Source organism: Chionomys nivalis, chromosome 3, assembly GCF_950005125.1.
Source record: "Chionomys nivalis chromosome 3, mChiNiv1.1, whole genome shotgun sequence".
Lineage (NCBI taxonomy): Eukaryota > Metazoa > Chordata > Mammalia > Rodentia > Cricetidae > Chionomys > Chionomys nivalis.
Window position 1 is genome coordinate 9349739 of NC_080088.1, and position 1476 is coordinate 9351214.

Here is a 1476-nt window from a genome sequence, read left to right on the forward strand (position 1 = left end):
CAACGCATATGTTTTTCTAAATATTTGACATAAAATGGCATATTGAGAAGGCATACTTTTAGCTTCCTTGGTAAGCCAGAATGCTATCAGTAGTGTCGATCTTGTCAATATGATGAAGCAAATGGCCGTACTCTGGTTGAGATATTTTAAAAGGTGAGAAACATTTTATAATATAGGGCTCTAGCTTACGCATTCCCAATACAGGTGCTGTGAAAGGTACAATGCACACAAGCACATGTAATGAAATGGAAGCTCAATGTTGTGAAGTAAGTCATTGTAGAAAATATTTATTTATTTATTTATTTTTATTCTTTTTTAATTAAAATTTCCACCTGCTCCCCATTTCCCATTTCCCTCCCCCTCCTCCCCCATATTGCCCCCTCCCCCCACTCCACTCCCCCCATTTTAATTTAAAAATATTTGAGATTATGGCTTTCCTCCCTTTCCTCCCTTCAAAGTCTCTCACACACCCCTCCTAACTCTCCTGCAATTTTATGCCCTCTTTTTCATTAATTGTCATTGCACACACACACATATATATATATATACACACACACACACGTATAATTCTAGATAAAATCTGCTCATCCATTATAATGTTGCTTGTATGTATGCTTCAGAGCTGCCCAATTTGCACTTTCCTCGGGAGGACAACCTGTCCCTCTTCCAGCTTTCTTTCCTCCTTGCCGTGTAGTATTTATATAAGAGAACCCATGGGCCTTTTCTTGCCTACTTTAACATATCCATCAGTGTCATCCTTGCTCAATAACTACTCCCATAAAGTCTCACTAATATGATTGCTCAAGGAACAGTGGTGGATATCGAAAGACATGTAAATACAATCTGTTAGGGTTTGTTAAAAAGAATTGATGTTTTTGACCCAATAATTTTCAGAATCCTAATGATCACAAAATGACAGTTAATTTTTCTCTTTTCTTTCTCATTTCCAGAGGTAAACAAATACAAAATATATTTGGAAGACTGCTGTAGATAATTATTAAGACAAGAACAAGGCAATGCTTGAAATAAATATGGTTTATTTAACAATGTAAATCTATTTTACATATAAGTTGGGAATCAAGTTTGATGTAGTTTACATATGATTAAGTACATTTTCAGAAGAAAGTTTTTGCAGACTGTCATACTATCTTATTGATAAAGATGAAACAATACAAATTGAATTTCATTTATTTTCTACAGATAATTGAAAATATAATAATGCTTTTGAACCCATTAAAATCTTTCTGGTTTTAAGACTTGGAGATATTTCAACTCAGAGAGCTGGTTATAATTTGTAGGCTGAGCAGCTATAGAATCTTCTCAGTAGAAGCCATAGGACCAGTACCTTCTACAGCACAGTGGGCGACAGCAGCCATAACCATAGCCACCATAGCCACCATAGCCACCACCATAGCCACAGCCTAGGCCACCATAGCCATAACCCAGGCCTCCAATGTAGCTGCTGTAGTAACACAT

The 1476-nt window shown here is 36.3% G+C and overlaps 1 protein-coding gene across 1 annotated transcript; it reads right to left on the bottom strand.

Moving 5' to 3' along the window:
* Window positions 1-1320: 1320 nt before the first annotated feature.
* LOC130870725 (keratin-associated protein 20-2-like) lies at window positions 1321-1476 on the bottom strand. The gene has a single exon (XM_057763472.1). The coding sequence runs from the start codon at window positions 1474-1476 to the stop codon at window positions 1321-1323; it is 156 nt and encodes a 51-aa protein (XP_057619455.1).